The sequence below is a fragment of the Cricetulus griseus genome, chromosome 4 (assembly GCF_003668045.3).
Source record: "Cricetulus griseus strain 17A/GY chromosome 4, alternate assembly CriGri-PICRH-1.0, whole genome shotgun sequence".
Classification (NCBI taxonomy): Eukaryota; Metazoa; Chordata; class Mammalia; order Rodentia; family Cricetidae; genus Cricetulus; species Cricetulus griseus.
Genome location: NC_048597.1, coordinates 122,162,609 through 122,184,078, shown reverse-complemented (window position 1 = coordinate 122,184,078; position 21,470 = coordinate 122,162,609). Strand labels below are relative to the sequence as shown.

At 43.9% G+C, this 21,470-nt stretch overlaps 1 protein-coding gene and 1 pseudogene across 1 annotated transcript in view; both read right to left on the bottom strand.

Moving 5' to 3' along the window:
* Nucleotides 1-2,353: 2,353 nt before the first annotated feature.
* Tmem123 (transmembrane protein 123) overlaps nt 2,354-21,470 on the bottom strand; it is a 33,313-nt gene continuing 14,196 nt past the window's right edge. The window contains exons 5-7 of the mRNA XM_027415257.1: nt 5,565-5,819; nt 5,222-5,375; nt 2,354-4,506 (exon numbers count right to left, since the gene is read on the bottom strand). Coding sequence (XP_027271058.1) covers nt 4,482-4,506; nt 5,222-5,375; nt 5,565-5,819 — 434 coding nt within the window. The 3' untranslated portion in view covers nt 2,354-4,481. The remainder of the gene's footprint in view (nt 4,507-5,221; nt 5,376-5,564; nt 5,820-21,470) is intronic.
* LOC118238669 lies at nt 10,448-10,994 on the bottom strand (annotated as a pseudogene).

Sequence of the window (21,470 nt, the reverse complement as noted above, 5' to 3'; positions counted from 1 at the left end):
TCCCTCTTTTTTTCCTAGCTCCCCCCACCTCTTCCCATGCTCCCAATTTGCTCAGGAGATCTTGTTCCTTTCCCCTTCTCTGGGGGACCATGTATCTCTCTCTCAGGGTCCTCCTTGTTTCCCAGCTTCCCTGGGGTTGTGGATTGTAGGCTGCAAATTCTTTGCTCTATGTCTAAAATCCATATACAAGTGAGTACATGCCATGTTTGTCTTTCTGTGACTGGGTTACTTCACTCAGGATGGTTTCTTCTAGTTCCATCCATTTGCCTGTGAATTTCAAGATTCCGTTGTTTTTCCCCTGCTGTGTAAATGCACCACATTTTCTGCATCCATTCTTCAGTTGAGGGACACCGAGGTTGTTTCCAGGTTCTGGATATTACAACTAATGTTGCTATGAATATGGTTGAACAAATGTCCTTGTGGTATAAATGTGCTTCTTTTGGGTATATGCTCAAGAGCGGAATTGCTGGATCTTGAGGTAGACTGATTCCCATTTTCCTGAGAAACTGTCATACAGACTTCCAAAGTGGCTGTATTAAATTTGCATTCACACCAGCAATGGAGGAGTGTTCCCCTTTCTCCACATCCTCACCAGCATATGGTTTTTAACTTGTTTAATTTATCTAAATGCAGTCTTTTTGGTTTTTTTTCATACACAAGTATCTTTTTCCATCCCCACACTTGTACACTTTGTCTTTAAAAGCGAAGTGAGTTGCTTACATGAAGGTGGCATGAAGCTGAGTATTGTTTAAATCTATTCAATGGTGTGTATTCATCTGCGCATGTGTATGTAAAGGTGGGAAGCTACTTTTGGATGACCTTCCTCTACCACTGTCCATCTTCTTTTTGAGGCAGGGTCTCTCACTGAACCTAGAGCTCACCTTTTTTGGGTAGACTGGCTGGCCACAAGCCCCAGGGACTTCCTGTGTCTCTGCTCCCCAGCACTGGGGTTATGGGTGTGCACTGCCACCCCAGCTCTTATGTGGGGACTGGGAATCCAAACTCCAGCACTGTGTACACAGTCAAGAATTGTGTTCTTATTTAGGTGCTGCAAATCCGCCGGCTGTCTCCCATGACTGGGTCATCTTCTATGCCAGCAGCGGTAATATGCTTTAGTGTTTTATCTTGTGTTCCCATTGGCTGTTATATATTATATAACCCAGTGGTTAATTTAGGAACTAACTTTGTGTAAACTACTCTGGACTTTTACCACACCTCTTGCCATTTCTATTGCTTGTCATAATTCATCCTCTCATGTCATGTACCCACTAGCAGTAGTGTAGCAGCTGTCGCCGTAAATGCCTCATCTTCCTGATGCCCATTCTAAAGCCAGATGGCTCCCTCCTTGAGCATTCCCGCAGTGTAACTAGGGGAATGCTAGACTGCATTTAGGAAGGAAGAAAGGAAGGAAGGAAGGAAGAGGAAGAAAAGGCACTGGTGAGAGGTGTGATGGCCTGGCACACGGGAGGGGACAGCTGGTGGCTGACATAGTTTTGGCAGACATTTTAAGGTCTCCAGACCTCTGTACTGTGAGTAGCTCAGTTTCGTGGGTCTTCACTTGTGATATCTGCTGGAGCCATTTTGTACCACAGAGGTCATCACTAAGGCTTTTCAAGGCACTGGGTCCAGCTTTCAGGTGATGTCACCAGTATCTGAAGGGTGCCTGTGGAGAGGCTATGGGTCCAGAGACTGAAGCATAGGTTCTAGATCAGGGCCCCTGTGACAAGGTCATGACAGTATCTAGGTACCACCTGTGAAGCAGCCAAGAATTGGGAGCAACAGCATGTGATACGCACCTGGCTACAGTGGCTGTCGGGTAAAGGTGACGTCTGGTGACCACATGAGCTGGTATTAGTAAATAGGCACCTTACAGTGGCTGTTTAAGATAGCAGCACTGATGTTGGATGTCTAGGCCTAGAGCTGGGGTTTGAAGCAAGGCCTTAGTCTCCCTGACAGCTGGGCTGGCAGGTTAAATGTACACATGGCTTGAGGGTCCACGGTGCAGCATCAGAGCTTAGGTCTGGTGTGTTGTGAGTTTGTGCAGGGTCAGGAGAGATGGCACCTGGTTCCTGGAGTAAACTGTCTGCTTTGTGGTGTGTGAATGTGGCCATGGGGTGCAGCCTCTGGTGGAAACCGATGGTTGCTTATCTGCTGCAAAAGAAACTGCACCCAAGAATATTGAGACTCCAATGGCAAACTTTCAAAGTCTGTGCCGAGAAGTAGACATTTTTGTTGTGAGACTAAACAATTCAAGGTATGGCCTACGAGTAAAAGCAGGCTTTTACTGTGCAAGCAACAGGATTATATACTGGATAAATAAAACCTCTGCACACATTCAATAAAGCACTAAAAATTTTGAATGGAGAATGAATTTTATTCTAAAAATACATCTTAGTAACAACAAAATACCAAAATTGGTCATTATAGAAAAATGGGTAACAAGAGTTGGCTAATCTTTCCCCTGAAGATACAAAATTATCACACCATAAAATATGTTGCCAACTCTCATTTCTCTTCCTTTTATGGAATTACCAAAGTAAAATTTAAAGCTAGAGTAGCTTAGCCTGGTGTCCACCTGAACATCTAAGATGTGCTATTTTAACACACACACACTATAGGAAAGCTAGCAAAGATGAGCATTTGCTTAAGCCAGTCTCAGAAGACATGTGGTCAATTCCGGCAGATTAAAAAGAAATCCCTTCAACAAAGGTCCTGGCATTTGAAAGTAACAAATTAGAAAAGCCTTAACAACATTACTTTTAACCCCCCAAATGAGCAGAAACTAAGAGGCACATAAAGACAGTGCTTTAAGAAAGTGGTTTCCATCTTCAAAGTGCTAGAGCTACAGGCAGTCAAGGGCATCTTCGGCTGGCACTGAAGGACCAGGGATGCAGCAAACAAAAACATGTTAAACCTAAACTATATTCTGAAGACAAGCGGCCAACAAGAAAGCATTGGTTTCCCATCAGCCCAGCCTTGAAACTAATCTAACCTCATGTTCCATTTCCTAGAACTTCCTCCCTCCTCTCTGCACTAATACAGAGCTGAGTATTCCATGTTGGCCCTAACATACAGCAAGTAGAAATGATTCTTATTTATATAAAAAATTCTTGCTAGTTTGTGCTTTTTGAAAACTAGAAGCAGATTACAAAAGTTACACTTATTTTTTTTAACTGTAACAGGTGTGCACTCATTAGGATATTTTTGGCTTATTTATACACTTTCAGAAATTGCTATAATTTATTTTGGCCCTCTACAATAGAAATATTATATTAGTATTTTGTAACTAAATACCTCCTTTGTTAAACGTGACCCTGAGTTTGACCTGGAATACAAACTATAGAACTAAATACCACAGAGAATATGGGCTGCTAGGGTGACCGGATGCTGCTTTTCCTGCAAACACCAAGATGCAGCTCCCTTTCCAGGATGAGGACTGGCATGGGGATAAGGAAGCTGGAATTTACTCCAAAATATAGGTTAGTATAAAAGTCATTTTCTCAAATCTGAGTAAGTTGACACTGTGAAAACTACAGCATCTCCACCCTGTGGGTTTAGTGGCCTGGGGGCTTCACAGTCCCTGCTTTAGAAAACAGTATTTTGCCATCAATGTAGACTCCTAACACTGATTTGGAAATCATATAATGGGGACTTAAAAAAGGTATTTTGCATTCCATTACAAATTTCTACATATGGAAAGCAGCTATAAAGTGCCTAAAAAACATTCACTACAACTCAAATTGACAACTGCCTGTGAACGGTGGTTTCAGGTGCTTTGACAGGTTTCCCTGGCAGCAGTTGTGTTTTCCTACAATGCCAGGCCTGCTGCTGCATCTTTTGAGAAGCGTATCAGGCACTGCAGCTTGTCTAAATCATACAGAGCGGAAGGAACATCGACATGGATAGTAAAGTCCACACTCCACAGTGCTCTGGTGGCCTTTAACATGAACATGGTGTTGTGAGGGCTGTGTCAGAGTGTAAGTTCTCTCTAGATCAACCCTGACTTTAAACCCTAAAATGCTGACTCTTCCTTAAGTTGAGCTGGTTAGCTGAGCTGTGGAGCTCAAGGTGTTAATTAGGGCACACCCAGTTCTGAATGGCATTCAGGTTTTTATGTGATCAATAAAGACAGAAAATGGAGTGCTGTGGCAGGCTCCACAACTGCATGGGATCCTGCCCCTCAGTGACAATCAGTGCCATGCGCATACTCCCAAAGACAGGCCTTGTCTTGCTACAGCTTTCTAGAGCAAATATAATCACTGGATAAATTATCTGTGAGTTCCAAATATTCACTGAACTGCCCAAACCACACCCTTTACCTTTAGTAATGAGGGATTTCCAGATATTCATGGAACACACTGTTCATTTTATAAATGGCTTGCTTATACTATTTCCAAGAAAATAATATTTTGAGCTAATATAAACCAAACTAATTGATAGGGCTGTAATCTCTTCTTTCTTTGGCCAAGGTTGGGGGTACCTTAAATGATGGCATCATGTTCATCACTGTAAGATATAGAAAATTTTAATTACTGTAAAATTATTGTTTGTAAGGAAGGTAACACTAGAACAATTTCCATTTTCACAATCAAAATTAACTTTTGCTGCTCAGCATTAAGTTTTATGCATACCCAGTACATTGCAGTGTTAACATTGCCAAGCAGGCCCATAGTCAAATCCCTGTGACTTTTCTTAGGGCACATGCCATTATCTGGTCATGTACACATGAGGGAAAAATTAACCCATAAAGGGTAAAATTAGGAAGTTAGGCAACTCTAGCAACTTTAAAGTCTATGATCAAGTCATAGAACACTATACATGGCTTACAGAGCTATGCATACAGGAACTACTATTACCAGGGAAAATTAAACAGGAATTTCTTTTGTGTCTGTGTCTGTCACAAAAAGTTAGAACCATGTTTATACCAAAAATACTTTTTGGTACCACAGACATATACAGAGCATGTGAAGTAAGTCACTAGGCTGATGAGACCTGGTATGTCATTTCTTATGATGCATGGTAAAAGCAAAAACTCAAATGCGTTTGCTACATGTGGGTAAAGCAGGCTTTGATGCCAGGGAAAGCACAGCCGTGCTTACAGGTGTGCTTTCGTTTGTAAGCACAAGTCTGCACATGAGCATAGCACAAGTCTGTCCTTGAGAGCCCCATGGTCTGACTCTGGTACAGTCATGATAAAGCTATGTAGAATGGACAAACTTACATGCTTCGATACCGAATGCCTCTCCTTGAATAATACATTTTGCATCCAATGTAGAGAACAGATAGAACTCCCAGGGTTAACACTATTCCTCCAACAAAGCTGCCGGTGTCAAACTTTGATCCTTTACTTTTGTCAGGATGAATAGTTGCTGTTACTAAAAGGAAACAAAACATGTTTGTATTTAAGACAGTGCATGTTCTGAAGTCTGACTGTCTATGTAAGAATGCTGAAGGGATGAGGGAAAATTTGGGCACATGAAGTTTCTATGTTTTTGCAGAATGGAATGCTGGCTTTAACGTGGCATTTAACAACTGATTTACAGCACAGTAATTGTAATACATACTCGTTATAGATGTCTTTAAACTACTGTGGCCTGTAGTCATCATGGATGCTGACGTATGGGTTGAGTTTGGAGAATCACTTGCTTTGGGTGTAGACTTTGAGACAGTGGAAGTTATGTGTGGTGAGACTACTGGTGTTGATATTTTAGCAATAGTTGTAGGTTTCACAGTGACACTTGTGACATTTCTCGGCAGTCCTGCAGTTACGGTGCTGCTGTTAACCTCATTGGTCTGGTTGGAAGCCATGGTGATAGTCTCTGAAAAAAAAAAAGCCAAGAATTGAATTGTTAGAATCCAGAGTAAAAGATCTCACACACTGTCTAACAAGGGCAGCAGCAAGACAGTTGTGCCAACAATGGTACTCAAGATGTCAACAAAACCAGGCCTATATTTACATAGCTAGGAAGTTTCATAAGGATATAAAAAATATAAACCTGTAAGACTGAGCCATGTCTGAATATGAATGCTGCACCACGCTTCCTATTACAATTTAAGTTTTTATTTTGTTTTATTTCTCCAGGCTGGCCTTGAACTCACAGAGCTCTGCCTGCTTCTGCCTTCTGAGTGCTGGGATTAAAGGCAGGCACCACCACAGCCCGGCTAAGTTTTAGGTGTTTAAAAGATACTTTTTTTCGCTTGTTTTCTGGAGCCAGGGTCTTGCTATGTAGCCCAGGCTGGCCTTAGGCTTGTGGCAATCACACTGCAGCCTTCCTGAGTGCTGGATTTACAGGTCCCCTTATAACCTGTAATAAATCATCCCTTGTCTAGAGGAATACGCCCTGAATATGAAAGTGAAAAGGTTTTTAAGTTTAAGGTTCTCTGCCTCGTTGTCTCAAGGACTCTGAGGACAGCCAGTAGTTGCAGATGTCCAAGCCACAGTAGGATAAGAGCAAGCAGAGTTACTCTTTACAGGGGGAAACAACTCTCCCTGTAACATTCCCAGGTGGTGACTCTGGGAATGCAACACCACCACAGTTAGGTGGTCATTTTGTGATGGTGATAGGGGCCCACAGGTGGAAGGATGTGTTTCTGAGAGCTGCAAATCTCATAAAGCCAGTTCCGAAGTGGTGGTTTATAGTACCAACACCTCAGCTCATGCCCAGTTCATATTTTTTGATATGAAATATTGTGTACGTGAAAAAGGGACAGACAGAGATGTCAGTGTCCTTAAGAAAAACTCCCAACAACAAATGTCTCCTGTATGTCTTATTCAGTAGGTACTTCCCTTGAGGGAGTGAACACTCCATGTGACCAGGACTAAGTCCTTCCACACTAACATCCAAATGCTACCACTGAAGCTCTTGAGCTGCACTGTTCTTACATTGCACACACGTGTGTGGGTGGAGACCAGTGATGCACCTTTGACTTCAGAAGACCATGTTGTTAATTTCTGTGTTGGCTCTCCGTCCCTGCTGCCCATTTTCTCCTCATAAACAGTAAAGATGGAGAAAATTCATCACTGGGTGGGCCTTCTTGCCCTGTCAGCACCAAGGTCATCATTCCTTCTGTTGCTGTTATAAAGAGAAATTATGACTCCATATGTCACCATCCTGTCTTCCACAACTAGTCTTAGAAGACTTGAGTATTTCAAGCTTAACTGTACAGGCTGGTTTTCCGGGCCCTGCTTCTCCACACCCAGTTCTTAAATCCCGGTGCACCTTCTGGCTCACAACCTTCTCTACTGTGTTCTCTCCATGAGGTAGTAGCTATTTTTTTCTTTTCTTTTCTTTTTATTTAAATTAGAAACAATCTTATTTTACGTATCAATCCCAGTTCCCTCTCCCTCCCAGACTTTCTGCTCCTCCTAGTGCAGTAAGCAAATCCCTCTCATCCCAACACCACTTTAAACATTAGGTTGGGATGGGTGGCCAACTTGTGTCCATTGTGACTCCCAGAGATGGCACTTTTGCCCTAAAACTGCTTACACTTCTAATAGCCAAGAAGTTCTTGACCGCTACCAGCAGACTGCTAGAGTGCCCAGGGAAGCCACCTCTTGGTCTGCTGACATGCTCATCTCCCCTCCATTCTCGATGCTGGTTTAGGCAACCCTCGAAAGCTATGTCCTGGCTTCAGGGCCCCCTTCAGTGGTAGTGAAACAGTCCCTGCAGCTACGTAACTGGTACCAGTGGCTGTACAGATTTCCACAGTCACAGGGAGATGAATTTAGTCCAAATGTGAGATCACTGGACATCATCACAGCCTAAGGGAAGGGAGCACTCAGTAACAGTCCCATCCATATGCCTTCCAGCAGCCGCAGTGTCAAAGGGCAGATTCCCATGTGCACATGCTTGTGTTTGGGGCTTCCACTGGTTCGATCAGATTTCACTCCTCTATCCAGTTAGTTCCAGCCACAGGAAGCAGAACTCAGAGCCACTTAATGTCTCTGAGAGCCACTGTCCTGTGCCTGTAAAGTGCTGAACAAGGGCTGAGAGCATTAGCTGAGGTAATGTTACCCATCAAGCCTATGACAGACTGCACTGCCAAGTTCACTCAGTGAAGCCTGTCTCCCATTTCCGAAGGTACCCCTTAGCTAAGGCAAGCTTCAGCTACAGAAGAAGCCACTGTCTGACAGAGCCACTGTTGCTCTGTGAATCAGTTGCTTCAGCTGACCCTATGCCTGGGTAGCTTCGGCTGCCTCAGTGCAGGGTGGCTGCTGTGATGAGCAACTGTCCTTACCAGTAACCAAGTCACAAAAGACTGAAGAGGAGCAATTTGTTTTCCTCAGGGCATCAAATGAACACTTAAAACTTGCATACAATTTTTAAAAGCTCAATTACTTTAATGTGCAGTCGTAGCTTTCTATCCATTACAGTTGTTAAAAACATGGTGCTATTTCCAACATAGCCAGAAGGTTCTGGTGCCTGTGTTATTCTGAGGCAGCTGATTAAGCATGGTTTGTAGCTTGAAATCTTGAATAAAATTAAAATGTTGAGTTCCTAGAACTAAAAGGAAATGAAGTCCCGGAGAATCACTCTTCAGAGTGCAACCTACTCTTACCCTGCCAAGAAATATTGGCAAGCCCAGAGACACTCCTTAAAAGCCAAAGGCCTTCTTACTGTGAGTACATAGACTTGTTCTAGAAATTCTTCTCAATTCAAATTATTTGACAGTGAGAACACAGAACTGAAAATCTGATTAAAAAAAAAAAACAACATAAAAAAGGTTGGGCAATGGGGGTACACCCCTTTAGTCCCAGCACTTGGGAGGCAGAGGCAGGCGGATCTCTGTGAGTTTGAGGCCAGTCTGGTCTACAAGAGCTAGTTCCAGGACAGCCTCCAAAGCTACAGAGAAACCCTGTCTTGAAAACAAAAAAACAAAACAAAACAACAACAAACCAAAAAAAAAAAAACACCAAAAAAACTCCCAAAAAACAAAACACACACACACACACACACACACACAGAGAGAGAGAGAGAGAGAGAGAGAGAGAGAGAGAGAGGAGAGAGAGAGAGATAGAGACAGAGAGACAGAGACAGAGAGACAGACAGAGAGAGAGAGAGAGAGACAGAGACAGAGAGAGACTACATAACTAAAAATTTTTCTACCATGCTGGCAATGGCTTTTCTAGATGGGATAGAAAGGAAACAGTTTCTCCCTTTTTTAGGCATTGTCATTCTAATGCTGGTAGTTTTTATTTTCCAATTTACAAGCTGAATCTAAATTCTTTCTGTAGGAAATTAGAAAACATACTATAAGGCAATGGGAAGGATTCTTACATAGAAAGTGATATAAATATGCAGACTATATATAAATGTGACCCAAGACCCACCCTGTCCTTGTGGCTCTGGGCCCTGAGTAGTGGTCCTTGGGACTGCCATGTGCCCTCAGGCTCCTTCATTTGACCACTGGGAAAGAGTCACTGCCAGAGTGTTCTGTCCCTCCTTCTATAGTGGTCTGTCAAGCTAACATAACTGAAAGGCCAGTATCTTTTATTAAGCTGCGGCCTGGCATGAGCTGGCAAAGCTGAGTCTATGTCCTCTCTATAAAGACTGTTCCACATATTTTACAAACATCTGTAATTTTCCCAAGTTTCTGAGGTAGTTGTGAGCCCATTTACAGATAAAGCAAAGGCATAAAGAGGGTCACAAGTGTGGAAGCCATGCCGTGAAGTTAGTCACAAGGGATAGCAGTGCCAAAGAGCCAGAAAGTCTTGGTTGGAATGGGCGAGGAGGTATACCACTGCTCAGTGCTTTAACATGCTCCTGGCTGGAATGATGAAACCTGTGAATAGCATTTAGGCTAAGGCGGCTGGAGAGATGGTTCAGTGGTTAAGAGCACTGGCTGCTCCTCCAGAGGACCAAGGTTCAATTCCCAGCACCCACATGGCAGCTCAAAACTGTAACTCCAGTTCCAGGTGTTCTGACACCCTCATACAGACATATATGCAGGCAAAAGACCAGTTCACATAAAATAAAACATTACAACACAAACATGCTCAATTACTTAAGGTATCAAGTTCAGGGAGGTATGCACCAAGCACACAGATGTTCCCTGAATCTGCATATAAGAAACACTAAGAGCTGCTCCCATCAGGGAGCCCACACAGGCACTGCCAGTGATCTCTCTCATACCCGAGTCTCTGCAGGACTAAGATGAGGGAGACATCGTGCCTGAGACAACACTGTTCACACTGTACTAGCAATTTCACAGGCTATGCAGTCACAGGCTATGCAGATGGTGCTGCCACTCGGTCACAGCAGATTACGGCCTAAACACAGAAGAGGCATGTGCAATATGCGGCTGCCACAAAAGAATGTGGTCATCAACAAGCTCAGAGCACCATAACACAGAGCCAGTCAGCAAAACAGTGTCTGCTCAAAACGTCACAAAGCTGCCCCTGGGGGCAACAGCCACACACTGGAGCATCCTGGCAATGGTTCCCGTTCACTGCAGACATTTCTTTCCTTCTTTCCTTCCTCCCTCCCTCCTTTTTTTTTTTTAATTTTAAAAAAGAATAGTATCCACTTTACTATGAGTCACAGTTTTAGTTAAATCAGGACTGTCCAACAAAAACATTATTAGCCATTCATGATCTGAATTTTGGTGTATGAATTAAATTAGGGTACACCTTAAAAGTCATGAGACATTTGTTTTGTAATAAATAAGGCAGCAGAATTACTCATTAGTAGCCTTTTTAAAATAAGCTATTAGGTCCGCCTTCTCTCCCTTCTTCTTAATTCCAGCAAAGATCATTTTTGTTCTGGGGATGTACTTTTTGTGATTCTCCAAATACCCTATCAGGGTCTCCTCTCCCCAGGTGATGCCTTTGTTCTTGTTGGCATCTCTGTGTACGAGACTCCAGCAGCCTGACCTGTCTTCCTCCCTAACAGACCATGGAGATTTGGTCCAGTCTTATGCTTGCCTCCCTTTTCCACCATGTGGCACTCGGCACACTTCTCAACAAAAATCTTGCCTTTCTCAACATTGCCCATTTTAATTCTCAACACCACAATCACTGCGACCTGAAGACGGACGTCCTGCTCTCTCTTGTTTTGTTTTTTTTGAGACAGGGTCTTGCTATGTAGCTAAGGTTGGCCTGGAACTTGCTCAGGCTGACCTCGAATTTAGAATCCTCTTGCTCCAGTCTCCTGAGTACCCAGACTATGGGCATGGTCCCATGCCCAGTTTTGATGCTAGTAATTGTTGTTTTAAAGACAACAGCCTCACTCTGTAGCCTGGGCTGACCTGAAACACTATGTAAAGGGTAACCTTGGACTCTTGACAATCCTCCTGCCTCAGCCTTGTGAATCCTGGGTTATAGGCATAAGCCACCTGGGCCGACTCTGGCACTAGAAACTTTAATACTTATTGCCCAATATTTTCCCTGAAAGACAAAGGAAAAACGAAACCTTGAGACACTAAAACACACACATGCTTAATATTTCTAGAAATACTGGATTTCAGACAGCAGCAGCCTATGTGAGCCAGACACCATGCCAGGTGGTCTTCATATTTTCAAGTTTGTGTGATCTCTGTCACAGACCTAGAGGAGGGCTAGCAGGATTTAGTCCTGCAAGCCTAGTGCCCATGCCATTTAAACATCTAGTTCAGCATTGAGAGCCCACTTGAGAGCCCATGTGAAATGCTCACTCGGACACTGATTTCCCTGACAGGCACTACAGGCAGCATCAGTAACACACAGGAATACCTGTCACAAACACCAGAAGTTTAAAAGCTCAGTGTCAAATCACTTAGGATTATAGTGCTCTCATCAGTCTGTGTTCTAGATACTTTTATGTCAACTTGACACAAGCTAGAGTTATCTGAGGGAACCTCGATTACAAAAACGTTTTCATAAGATGGGTTGTAGGCGTATGTGGGCGATCTGGCTGCGACATCTGTCACCCCATTGATCGCCAGGGTTGATTTGGCTGATCTGGCTGGCTAGGCAGGTGTCCCCTTCCTCCCTCACCTCTCCATGTGCGTCCCTCCCGAAGCTGCACGCTCAGTCGAAGAGGACGACCTTCCCTGAATAGAGGAGGTCTTCGGTCAAGGGTATAGGAGTAGCTGCGCTCCCCTGCTAGAACCTCCAAACAAGCTCTCAAGATGGGTTGTAGGCAAGCCTGAAGGGCATTTTCTTAATCACTGATTGATGGGGGAGGACCCAGCTCAGGTGGGGAGTGCCATCCCTGGGCTGATGGTTCTGGGTTCTGTAACAAAGCAGGCCAAGCAAGCTATGAGGAACAAGTCAGTAAGCAGCACCTGTCCGTCCAGTCTGCTTCAGCTCCTGTTTTCCAGATTCCTGTCCTGCTTGAGTTCCTGTCCTTACTTTCTTCAGTGATGGACTGCAATGTGTAAGCCACATAAACCCTTTCCTCTCCAAGTTACTTTGATCATGGAGTTTTATCACAGCAATTGTAACCCTAAGAGAGTCTGTCAATAAAGTCCCAAGGTGCAAGTGTACCCTTACCTGCTTCCCTCTCAGGTCATAAACTAAGGGCTTTTTTACACTATTTCACTTGGTAGGGTTTCTATACCATACAGGTCTATTCTCCGTGGTTTCACTTTTATGTAACTACTCCATGCATATGTCTTCCAACATCTCTTTGCACTGAACATTTAAACCTTTTTTCTAAGAGCTGCACTGTTACATAGGTTTGAACATATTCATGCTTTTTTTGTTATATGAAATCTGGTCCTTACACTCTAACAACTACTGACTCCCAAATCCTACATCTAGGAATCTAGCTAAATCCTAGCTCAAGCTGCTAATGATGTATATGTAAGATCACTGCAAAACTGCTTAGGAGAATAAGATACGCACTTATTCAATAGGGTATGGCTAAGGAAATCTGAATCTATACCATGGTGCACAATGAAATATTACAAAATAGGGAACATTTAAAATTATGTTTCCAGAGCTAGCAATATGGCTCGGTGGGTACAGTGCTTGCTGCCAAGTCTGATGACCTAGCTTCCATCCCTGAAACTCGAATTGTACAATGAGAACCGAGTCCTGCAGTGTGTTCTCTGACCTTCACACATATACTGTATGTATGTCCCTATCCCCCAATAATATGTCTACAGATTCTTTGCTATGCTCGGTTCCAAAAGTTGAGGTCTGATTTTGTATCCCTTGTCTCGAGGTTGTCTTCCGAGAAAGAGAATCTGGTGAAGGTGATGCCTCCTGACCTGAGGCAATCTTCCAAAGCTCTCTTCAGGAGAGGGCTGCTGTGGAAGCTAACCACTTGAGGCCTAGGGACAGCAGTGTGGGAAGAACTGAGACCTCCTGCCCATAAGCTGGTGATGTCAGCCACCTGAGAGCTGTGTCCTACTTGTTCACACCAGTAATGACTGCAATATAAAATCAGCCATACTGAGTAACTGCCTAACTCCTGACATACATTGACAGTACATAATAGGAATATTTTTAAACTCCACTAAGCTTGGAGCTCTGAACTTGCAGTTGGTACAAGAGACAAAGCCAACAATGTGGGCATGTTTCTCCACTACTTACAGTAGTGAACACTGTGGGCATGTCTCTCTGTTACTCATGGGAGTGAACACTGTGGGCATGTCTCTCTGTTACTCAAGGAAGTGAACACTGTGGGCATGTCTCTCTGTTACTCAAGGGAGTGAACACTGTGGGCATGTCTCTCTGTTACTCATGGGAGTGAACACTGTGGGCATGTCTCTCTGTTACTCAAGGGAGTGAACACTGTGGGCATGTCTCTCTGTTACTCACATGAGTGAACAATGCGGGCATGTCTCCATTACTCATGGGAGTTACTGGAAGGAGTGGTAGGAGGCCACTTTTTCAAGCTTTTGCTTCAACACTAAAGCATCAGCTCAAAGGCTAAATTAGCACGAATGCGAATGGCCACAGTTTTCCAGAGGCCTGTAAAGATTTTTAAACAAGTGTGTCTAAAATTAAAGTAATTTTATTTTACTTCAGGGTACAGAGGAAGCCCTGAGTGAGTGGAGTCCTGAGTCAATGTATGTTGACATAAGCTCAGCCATGTCAATGATCACATAGCCTCAGACTCAGAAGGATGGCAAAGCCTTTCTTGGGATCAAATGCCGACAGTGTGCAGAAAATGTCCACCACAGCTTTCTCTCTCTCCCTCATATTTATGGCCTGAAGATGCCCTCCCTCTCCCCCAAAGACTACTGCTATGGAGAGCAGCCTGCCTGCTCATCCAGTGGTATGTAATGATTCATCTCTATTCCACACTGTAATAAACACCCAAGCTTCCAGGGATCCAGTTTCTCCAGCTGAGAAGCAGAGCACAATCCCAGCTTTCTGTGTCATCTGTTTTTCCTTCATCCCACCCTAGCCAGGTCTGTTCCAGGGTTGTGTATTCCTAAAACAGCTGAATCTCAACTATTGTAAAAGAAAGAACAAAATTACTTTAATTTTAGACACACTGTGAACAAGTTCCTGGCTGACTGCTGATTAAAAGAGGCAAACTGAGGGTGGAGTGGGCAATCAGAGGGAGGCATAATGACAGATGACAGTCTGTCAGAGAACAGCGACAAAGCTAACTAACCTAAGTTATCTGAAGCTTCTAGAATGTGGGAACAGAGAGCCCTAAGGATCTGGAAGCCTCCCAGGCTGGAACCGCCTAATCTTACCTGTGTTCCCTGTGCTGTGTGTAGTAGTAGCAAAAGTGGAGATTGTAACAAACCATGCTACCAGGCATGGTCCAAGTATCTCACCTGTGTCTTTGCATTCAATGTAGTGAGCACAGGAATTGAGGGTCACTTGCCTTACTTTACATAGAAAGGGGCTGTGACTGTGAGAAGATGTCTAAGGAGATAACTACTTAGGAAGCACCTACACATGCAGAGTTCATCACAGCAAACCTGGAGAAGGGTCTTTACTGACATCCTACAGACTGGAAGTGAACATGGGAGTGGATGGAGCAGGGCACAAAAGACTTGATTCCTTTCTTCAGAGTTCAAGCTTGATCTACAGAGACATTACTAGTTTCCTGACTTTGTCAAGGTTGAGGCAAAGTCGGAAGTGGGTCCTCAAGATAGGAGTGAGAATGAGGCTTACCTCAACACCCAATCACATGCTCACCAGGCAGCGTTCTCAGAAGGACAATCTTCAAGGAAAGGTCATGTTCAACTTAGTGTAGATGAGGAGATAAAGAATGTTGCCTGCTTTGTATCAGTTCTCATGGTCAAGATTGGCAGGACACAGAGTCCTTATGTATCAGTCACCCACTGAGCCTCAAATGAATGGGACTAGAAAAAAATCCTGAGTGAGGTATCCCAGACTGATAGAGACAAGCATGGTCTGTACTCACTCATTAGCTGTAAAATAAAGGATAATGATGCTATAATCCACAGACCCAGAGGGACTAGGTAACAAGGAGAGTTCTTGGGGGATACTCAGATCTCCCGGGAAGGGGAAATAGAAGAGATTTCACGAGTGGACTGAGGCAGATGGGGATGGCAACTATCAGGTTGGGGTGGCATGGAAGGGGAGAGTGCTGAGGGGGACTGCACAGGGAGGCATTTTGGGGTTGGTTGGAAGCCTGCCACAGCACAATCTCCCAGGAGTCTATGGGGAGTAGTCCAGCTTAGACTTCTAGCAATAGAAGAACTGACCAACTCCTGTGACTAGATTGGTGCCTGACCCAATTGTCATCAGAGAGGTGTCATCTAGTAACCGAGGAGGCAGAAGCAGAGACCAACAGTCAAACATTAGGAGGAGAAAGGAGTGTAGGGGACAGAGGGGTCAAGAACACCACAGGAAGGCTCGCAGAATCAACTAACCTGAGTTCATAGGGGCTCAGAGAGACTGAACCTACAACCAGGGAGTCTGCTGCATGGGACTGAACTAGGCACTCTGCATATATGTTACAGTTGTGTAGCTTGGTACTCTTGTGGGACTCCTAACAGTGGAAGCAGGGGCTGTCCCTGACTCTTTTACTGGCTTTTGGGACCCTACTCCTCATACTGGGTCACTGTGTCCATTCTCAATACATGGGGAGGTGCTTAGTCTTACTACAACTTGATATGCTGTGTTTTATGAATACTCTTAGGATACCTGCCCTTTCCTGGATGGAGATGGAAGGGGAGGGTTGTGGGGGGTATTGTGGAGAGGGACTGGAAGGGGAGGATGGGGGAGGGTGCTGTGGTCAGGATGTAATATAAATAGATGAATAATAAAAACCCATGAGCCTCTTTCTATGTAAAGTAAGGCAAGTGACCCTCAATTCCTGTGCTCACTACATTGAATGCAAAGACACAGGTGAGATACTTGGACCATGCCTGGTAGCATGGTTTGTTACAATCTCCACTTTTGCTACTACTACACACAGCACAGGGAACACAGGTAAGATCAGCTTGGACCTTGGGCGCCCAGCCTGGCTTGCTTCTCCTCACCAGGGCTCTTACCCCCAAAGACCTGCATCACTTCCCTCCAATCCTGTCAAAAGGGTTCAAGGACTATTTCCTTAAAGATTTTCTTGTTTTTTTTTTTTTTTTTCCTTAAAATTTTAAAGATGTGTTTTGCTTGGGCATATACTGGTGCACCATGTACATGCTTGGTGTCCACACTGGCCAGAGAAGGTGTTGGACAAGCGGTTGTGAGCCACCAGGTAGGTGCTGGGAATCAAACTTGGGGCCTCAGAAAAAACAAGCACTCTTTAACTGCTGAGCCTTTTTTCCAGTTCCAAGATTTTTCTTTTTTCAAAGTGATCTCTTCCTCTTCTGGGCACTCATCTTTTTACCCGTATGTTTATATTTGCTATTACGGCTTTTTGTTCCTTATTACAACCTTCCAACTCAGTTGAGACATCCTAGCAGGGTTATCTAAGACCAATTAAGTCTCTGTGCCTCCTGGTACATGGTACACTGTCCTACGTCATTTGGACACATAAGTACAGAATGAACATTTGTTGAGTGCCCATGACAAAGGAATAGCTGGTACAAGAGCAGAATTGTCAGCACACATCAATACAGCAGCCAGAGTTTGCTAGTTTTAAGGGTCTAAGAGACAATGGTATCCTAACCAGACCTGGCTTCTCCACTCCTGAACACTGGACTCAGTTCTAACAACACTGGAACAGGCACAGAGTGCCAGCTCATGCAGGCTGCTCTAAACATTCTGCCTGTACTAACTCTAACCCCTGTAAACCCATGAATAGAACTAGAAGGAAACGGACACAAAGACCCTACTTCCATGCAAGAACTTCCCTCCTTCTACCAATACGAATAGAAGTGCTACTCTACGATGGATGCCTTGGTTAACAGTGTGAGGCTAGGCCTCAATCCTCACCAGGAGGGTAGGGGTGGGGAGGCACATCTAGTAAATAACAGTATCTGGGTAAGAACTACAAGAACCAAAGGGAATCTATTAATCCTTGAAATGCTGTCTGCAGTCTATAGCCATTCAGATGCTCTGACTCCTCGAACTTTACAAAATCCCTCGGGTCAGAATCCACTCATGCTTTACTCTCCATTCTCATGCAGACGGATCTTCATTTCTCAGGGCTCTACAACCTACACCTGTAGCGTCCTCACAGGCCTTTGTACTGGAACACTTGGTCCCCAGTGTAGCACTTTAGGACACAGAGCCTTGATGAAGGAAGTCTGTCATTAGGTCAGGCTCTGAGGGTTAACAGCCTGGTCCTACTTCCTGTTCTCTCTTTCTGCTTCCTGTGTGCAGATAAAATATGACCAGTCTGTTTCCTGACTGCTGGGCTAGCTTCATGCTCCTACAGCTGTGCCCCACACCGAAACTGTAGGCCAAAATAAACCCTTTCTCCCTTTAGCTGAATTTGCCATAGTATTGCATCACATTGACTGAAAGGAACTAATACAATAAATACTCACGAGCAACTTCAACTACCTGAACTTTCAAGTTTTAGTTACCTCTAACAAGTCCAGCAAAAGCCTCCCGGCCCACTGGCACTGTCTCCCTGCCTCAGGCTTTTCAGCTAAAAACATGAGGGCTGGACCCCTGACCCTCTGGGGTGGTTTGAATAACAATGCCCCCCCCCCCCCCCCCCGCCCAAGTCCATTAGGAGGCACCACTAGGAGGCATGATCTTGGAGGAAGTATGTCAGTGGGGGTGGGCTTTGAGGTTTCAGAAGCTCAAGTCAGGCCTAGTAGCTCATTGTCTCTACCTGCTGCCTGTGGATCCAGATGTAGAACTCTGAAACTACCTCTCCAGCACCATGTCTGCCTGTGTGCTGCCATGCTTCCTGACATAATTAATGGACTAAATTTCTGAACTGTAAGTCAGCTCCAATTAAATGTTTCCTTTATAAGAACTGCATGGTCATGGTGTCTCTTCAAGCAACAAAAACCGTAACTAAGACGTACCAGGAACTGGGGCATTGCTGTGAAGGTCAGACCATGTTTTTATTATAGAATGTGGACTTTGGATTAGAAAAGCAGCTGAATTCTTTTAAGTGAGCCTCGATGGACAATATTAGTGGAATCATGGAAGACGGTGGTGCTGAAGATGATTTGAACTGTGGAGGCCTGGCTCAAGAGGTTATAGAGAAGAATATTAATATGTGGCCTAGACACTGTTCTTGTGATATTTTGAGGAAGAATGTGGCTGCTTTCTGCCCTGTCTAAGAAACCTGCCTGAGGCTAACGTGAAGAGTTCTGGATTAACAGTCTTATCGGAGGCAAGTTCAAAACAGTCTGATATTGACTGTGTGGCATGGTTATAAGTGGCCAGTCTTATGCAGATCTGTAATGAAAAGGAGCAAGCTGAGCCAAGAAAAATACAAAATGAAGATAAAAAGCTTAAAGAAAAACCTAATACTAATTGGAATAAAGAGAATAGTGACCTCAGATTGAGACCCTGCCCAGCTAAGCTTCCAACTTGTGAAAAGGAATGAAGGCAAGTTTAGGACCCAGTGTGGTAGCTCACATCTTTAATCCCAGCACTCCAGACACAGGCAGATTTCAGAGTTTAAGGCCAGGCTGGTTTACAGAGTGAGTTCAAGGACAGCCAAGCTTAGGCAATGAAGGAAACCATTGAAAAAAAGAAAACCAAGGAAGATGTATATAAACAAGGGGGGTATGTCCCTGCCCCAGCAAGCAGCAGAACTAGGCACCTTTGGGCACAAGGTTCTGAGTCTAGATTCAAGGATATAAGGAAGGGGTTATGGAATATCACTCTGAGACTAAGGAAAGCAGCTGAGGCCAGGCACATGTCAGCGGTGTCCCTACATGGGGGCCCAGAAAGGCCACTCTGTGAAACTGTGTAGCCTGGATTGCCTTCGAGACCCCAAGATATCGGAGATACCAGAACCATGGGATACTTGCTAGGAGAGCTGCTAACAGGGAGTGGAACCAGCCCAAGAGAAAGAAGTGTGCTGAAGTCAAAAAAGCTGAAAGGAGCTGGAGATCTGAAGAGTGTTTTGACATCAGACATGGAGATGCAGAGTTTGGAGTTTGCCCAGCTGGTTTTTGGTCTTGCTTTGGTCCAGTCTTTCCTCACTATGCTCCCTTCCCTCCCTTTTAGAATGGTAATGCATATCCTGCACCATTATGTATTGGAAGTATGTGATCTGCTTTTTGATTTTGATTTTACACCGGATTACAGTTAAGAGACTGCCTTGAATCACAGAAGAGACTTTGGACTTTAAAGCAGGGTTGCGACTGACAGACTATGGGGACTCTTGAAGTTGGACTGATTGCATTTCTGCTCTGCATGCAAATGTTGGTACTGTGCTTTTATTTCTATACAACATTGAAAGCCTAAAGAGAGCTTGTTGCATAATGTTTAAAAAAATGTTCTTCCCAGCAAGATGGCAGCTGAGCAACAGCCTTGGTGACAGTCTACTGTAGCATGATAAATAAAAGACCCAGAGACTAATAATTGGGGTTCAAGCTTTAAGCTGAAGATCAGAGAAGCAAAGCAGCTGGCCACTAGCTCTTAACCTCTATCTCAGACTGAAAGGCGATCCTGGCTCCATAAAACCTCAGGCTGCAATCCCAATTCTCATGGTGGCTGGAGAATCCTGAGACTCAATGTCTTCCTATCTTCAATGTAGCTGGAGAATTAATGCTGGCTCTTAGACCCTGTTCCTGTCTTAAATACCTCTCATGAATCCTGGGGTTAAAGGCGTGTAATCCCAAGTGCTGAGATCATCTTTGTGTGAGCTGTTTCTCTTCAGGACTGGATCAATTTCGTGTAGTCAGTATGACCTTGAACTAACAGAAATGCATCTACCTCTTAATCCTGAGTCCTGGGATTAAAGGTGTATACCACCATTGCCTGATTCCTATAGCTTGAGGCTGCTTTTGCTTTCTGAATCCTCAGGCAAGTTTTAATAGATCATAAATAATATATCACCACGGTCTCCTACTGGCACACCAGTGAACAGCTAGCTATTCCTTTGCCTAAGTGGTAAGGAAATCAGTGAACTAGTTTTGAAACACTAATTACAATCAAGGCTTGTTTCTTTCAAATTTTGTGGGTTAAAAAAAAAACAAAAAAACAAAAAACAAAAAACCAAAAACCCATAAATCAAATCTAATACGTAAAACCTAAAAGCAGTAAACAAGGACCCAGAACATATAAGAAGGAAATACAACAAAACTAGAAAATCAGTTGCAAAATAGTTAGACTCAGACCCTACCTATCAATTGTAACCTTGCATGGAAATGCTTTAAATCCCCCAATTAAGACTGCGACTAAATGTGGACAGAATCCAGGATCTCTATCATACTAAATGGTCTGTTCAAAAAACTAAGTTCCACTGTTTGGGTACATGTAAACTGAAAGTAAAAGAAGGGGAGACAACATTCCATGAACATGGAATCTAAAGAGAGGGTAACTTCATAGGCAAAATGTGTGTTAAAACAAAAGCAGTACAAATAAATATGACCATTACACAATGATGGCAGATTCAGTCCAGCAAGAGGAAGTAACAGCTCCCAGTACACAGGAACTCAACAATGGAGCTCCTGGCAGCAAAGGCAAATGTTAGGAGGCCTATGGAAGTAAAATCTCAACAACAGTAGTTGACAACTTTAGCATTCTACTGTCAGCAACAGACAGGTCACTAGTGTCTGGGTCTCAATCCAGAGGAAAGAAAGCAAATATGTCAAAGAGCTACTCACAATCACCAGAAATGCAAACAACTTAACTGTACACCCGATGATGACAAAGACAGTGTGGTGTATACCCAAAGCAGAATGACTCTGATCATAAAAAAGACATCCTGACCATCCTGTGACACGGATGTTATGTGACATAAATCAGAAACTGAAAGAGAAGCAACACTGACCATGCACAAGCATGTGCCCACACAAAATCTAAAGTTTGGTCTTAAAAGCCAGGCATGGTGGTGAACACCGGTGGTTCCAGCTACTTCACACAATTCAAAAAAAACAGGCAGACTTTGTAACAAAAAAAGAAAAGGAAAACAAACCAAAGGTTACTGCTCTTGCAGAGGACTGGATTTGAGTTCAGAGCATTTACT